Genomic DNA, 4,352 nt, shown 5'->3' with positions numbered 1-4,352 from the left:
AAAGAAAAAAATGTGAGAGAATGAAAAGATGAAAATAAAGTGTTTGTAGATGGGGAGGGGAGGAGGGGGTGAAGGGAGGGCAGAGGTAAGGGGAAAAAATGAGAATCAAGACTTGTCATGTAGAGGTACAAGATCCCAACAATGAATGTAACTGTACTGTATCCCTAAAATGTGCCAATAAACTCAATTAAAGCTGAAAAAAAAAAAGTACACACAAGAGAAAACAAAAATCACATGCAATCAAACTTGTTTTGTCTTAAATCACTGGTTTTCTTTAGAAAAAGAATACACATTTGAATAACTTGCAATTCAAACATTTTCCAACTGTTTCCACTTTATTTATTAGCAATAATAATGTAACTGTACTGTATCCCTAAAATGTGCCAATAAACTCAATTAAAGCTGAAAAAAAAAAAGCATACACAAGAGAAAACAAAAATCACATGCAATCAAACTTGTTTTGTCTTAAATCACTGGTTTTCTTTAGAAAAAGAATACACATTTGAATAACTTGCAATTCAAACATTTTCCAACTGTTTCCACTTTATTTAAGTTAGCAATAATACATATGTTTAACAATAATAAATGTATTTATACTCTTTCACCTTTATTTATACTGAAATAACACAGTCTATAAAATTCAAATCATGTAGTACTCAAAAATCTGGAAAGTTTCTTTTACACAGTAAGATTCTGATATGTTAAGAAATCACACAAAACTAGCATTTGCAAAGTGGATGAAAAATAGGATATGCTGTTTGAAAGAAAACAGTAATAATTTCTTATCTAAATAATTTCAATCAAATGAATAATATATTCATCTGGCAATAGCCTCTCTTTTAGAATATAAAAAAGTGCTCATATTACACCTAACAAAAATAACTAAGACCTCAGAGAACTGAAATAATTTAAGTAAAGATGACAGCCTGGGGGATCAAGATTACATCTTTGCTCCCAAGGCATGGAGGCAGGTTTGAATTTATTCAAATCAGAAGGAAAATAAAACACTAAGTTTGCAAATGCAAGGCTTCCTGCATTGAAAAGATATAAACTGTCTTTGTAAGGTTCTCATGCGTTTTCCTTTAGATAAAAGCCATTACTATGAAATCCTGGGTCTCAGACTGCGCATCAACTGACAAAGCTGGGCCACTTCTGGTGAATGTCCTTCTCTGGCCACCACCAGCATTCGTTTAGTGAGGGCTTGAGAGAATAAGGAACTCTAGAGACACCTGGACTACTAAGATCGACTAGTTTCAAAGAAACTTTCATATGAATATAGCAACTGAGTGGAAGAATTTCCATGCCCAAGTCACTGTGAGGCTTTGGTGGAGCCAATCTAGGAAGCCAACCCACGGACAGCACCTCAGTGCACTGACAAGATGATCATTTTCCTCTGAAGGAATCCAAAACTGAATTCTGAAGAAACTAGAGTTCTGCTAAGACGCTAGATTCAAGTTTTCTCTCCATCTTTATGAATACGCATCTAAATGTTAATCACAAAGATGAGAGACAAATGAAATGCAATCGACAGCAACCCAGACACCCAATGTCAAAGATGCCAAGCACGGACCCTATCCTAGAATTATTTTAATAACACTAAGAGTATTTACCACTCTCTTTGCAATCTTATTTTAAAATTTCTGTCAAATTTCAGATGTATCCATAACTTATTATGGAAAACAAAACAGAAAATATAGCATAAATTTATTTGTATTAAAGTTGTGAGGGGTGCCATTAATAGTTCTTTTTATTTCGCTGGGTATGGTATGATTTCAAATTACTTTTACTTCTTAGCTTTAACTGTTTACAGTGAGTATTATTTTTACATACAAAAATCATAAAATGAAACCACGTTCATTTTGGGGGGGAAAGAAAGTTCTACAGATGCTGGAGCTAGTTCCAAGTTAGTCTCTTAAATGCTCTTCAGAGACTACTTTATGGGTCAAAATCTCGAAAACAGAATCTTTGTAATAAGAGAAAATGTTTTTCTTCAGTCTTCTATCCCCATTAACTAAAGTTTCTGGCACATGGTAGATGTCTCTTTCTGCCATGGAATGAATCTGCACAGCTGAATGTACAGACACTTCATTTTTTAAATCTTCATTTTATGATCCTTTGATGTATTCTAACAAAGGGATGGTTACTGTTAAATGTTCCATTGAAATTCAGTGCCTTTTGGAAAAAAGTTTAAATTCAGTAGTTTTAAAATATGGTTTCTAAAAAAGATCAATCAACAGAAAACATAAGAATGGGTACAATGGGGACTACAGTGGAGTAAATGGCCAAGTAGGTGGCAGCAGAAAGGACCAAGTAAGACAGTACAAGAAAATAGCCCTCCTCCCCTGTTCTTTATCCTGTTTCCAACACTACCTGACTGTAAGCAAGTGCTGATATGTCTGGTTCTAAACTTACACCTAGCCCAGGGCCCACAGGCCTCTTTAGCAGATGAAGGCTCCACAAAGAGAGAGGGAAAGCGGGGCTTGGCTCTGCTTCATGTTACCAAGGATAGCACCTATTCTCTGACTTTTCATCTTGCCCTGGGTCAGAATGACTCCTACTGACTGAAATGTGATTTGTGGCACAGCTACAAAAGCAGTTAGATATTAACTTGTTTTTATCAGTAACAAAAGACAAGTGTCCTGAGTTTTAAGGAATGAAAAATTAGTGCCCCTTTCTTTCTTTTCTCCCTCCCTCCCTCCCTCTCTCTTAGTGCCTCTTTCTTTTAGATGGGGCTCAGACCAAGGCAACACTTAGTATTTTTCTTTTAAATTGTTTCTTAAATTTTTAGAAATAGAACAAATAATACATCACTGGTGTAATTACACATTATACTGTCCAAACTGAGATACTTCTGAAAGTAAATGGCAGCATTAGTAGCAATTTTTCTAGGGAAAATGATACCAAGAAGACAGACATGAACAGAACTGCCAGGACAAAGGGACACCCGATACAAACACCAGATCTCTTTATTGTATTTGTATTTTCTTTTTCAAATTCTCTATTAAACTACACAACATAACATTTGGCAGTAATTTAATAATGAACATTGAAGGATCACAGTTTTGCTCTCTAGTGAAGACAAATTTTCTAAGTGATGAAACATACTTTCCACCTTCTTCCCTATATTTAAAGATTCCCAGGATAAACCATGGTCTTAATGGATCTGAGGAAAATCTGCTTGAATTTCTCTAACAGCAATAATAGTATGACTATGATTATATTACTTAGAGTCACATCTTAATTTTACTTTCCAAAATATTAACTACAGAAGCTCAGCATGTTTTGCTCTACAAACAAACTTCCAAAATGACAAACCCCAATTACTGGCCTTGGTCATAATATATTTTTAAAATCTTTATATTAACTATGAGATTCTCACAAATACCTTGCCATAAAGTATTTTAGAAAAGCTGTATGACAGTGAAACTGGACAAGTCTACTTCATGGGTGGCTGCAGCCTCTGCCCCAGACACAGGGTTCAAACCCCCAGGGGGAGGCACCGCTTGCTTCAGTTTCTAAACAGCAGCATCCTCTCAGAGCATGCCTGCCCCACCAGGTTTGCGTACTGCAGCACAGTGGCCTCCTCGCTTGGGTCTTTTTGGTATTTCTTATAAACACCGTAAGGCATGACGGTTTTCTTGTGAAACACCCGCACTCGGTCCGGTTCCTTACTGCGACCTTCATCCACTGCAATGAGAAACATGCTGATTAAAAACAGTTTTGTATCAGACTACTTTTCATTTCCTAATTTTAAAATATTCAATTTGAAACATAATTATATATCAACAGGCTCTCTCTGGAAAGTATGCTCAAGTGAGATAAAAAATAACAAATGCCTTTCTGGGCAGTAATAACTATCCTCCAAGAAGACAGCTGAACTTCAAGACAAAGAACTGAAAAGCTTGTATACTTTTATAATTTTCTGAAACACAGTAAAATTTACATCTCTCCAGCACCTTTCCAGAGTCTGACATAAATCTACTTTGCTTTTCTACCTGTACCCTCACACTGTCTGAAGTTTTATCTCGGCGAGGACACTTTCCGGTGACTCAGCAGCTATCAGCAGGGGTTGGGCAATGGGTGCTCACGTTCTCCATGCAGCTTCTCACAGCACCTTAAGGAACGGTAGAGGCCACTGTGGCTGTTGTCATTGGATTTCCTCTTCCTCCATATAAAAGAACTCCTGGTTTGTATTGGATCACATAAGTTTCTCAGAAAGCCTGGCCCCCACCACTCCTTGCAGGTAGGTGCATCTGGCCTCATGACCAAGTTATGGCCAATGAGATACAAGGAAAGTGTTTTGTGAACGATCTATGCCTTTTCCTCCTTTTTTTTTTTTTTTTTTTTTTTTT

The 4,352-nt window shown here is 36.5% G+C and overlaps 1 protein-coding gene across 3 annotated transcripts in view; it reads right to left on the bottom strand.

Moving 5' to 3' along the window:
• Window positions 1–601: 601 nt before the first annotated feature.
• The window catches only part of Ate1 (arginyltransferase 1), a 143,235-nt gene continuing 139,484 nt past the window's right edge, over window positions 602–4,352 (bottom strand). For 2 of the 3 annotated variants that reach the window (XM_010632762.3, XM_010632763.3), the window contains one exon: window positions 603–3,687. In XM_010632762.3, coding sequence (XP_010631064.1) covers window positions 3,509–3,687 — 179 coding nt within the window. In that variant the 3' untranslated portion in view covers window positions 603–3,508. Of the gene's footprint in view, window positions 3,688–4,352 lie in introns of all 3 variants that reach the window. The other variant, XM_010632764.3, reaches the window with a different exon arrangement.

This window comes from Fukomys damarensis, unplaced genomic scaffold, assembly GCF_012274545.1.
Source record: "Fukomys damarensis isolate Sample0158 unplaced genomic scaffold, DMR_v1.0_HiC HiC_scaffold_8, whole genome shotgun sequence".
NCBI lineage: Eukaryota > Metazoa > Chordata > Mammalia > Rodentia > Bathyergidae > Fukomys > Fukomys damarensis.
This window is presented reverse-complemented; position numbering and strand designations above follow the sequence as displayed.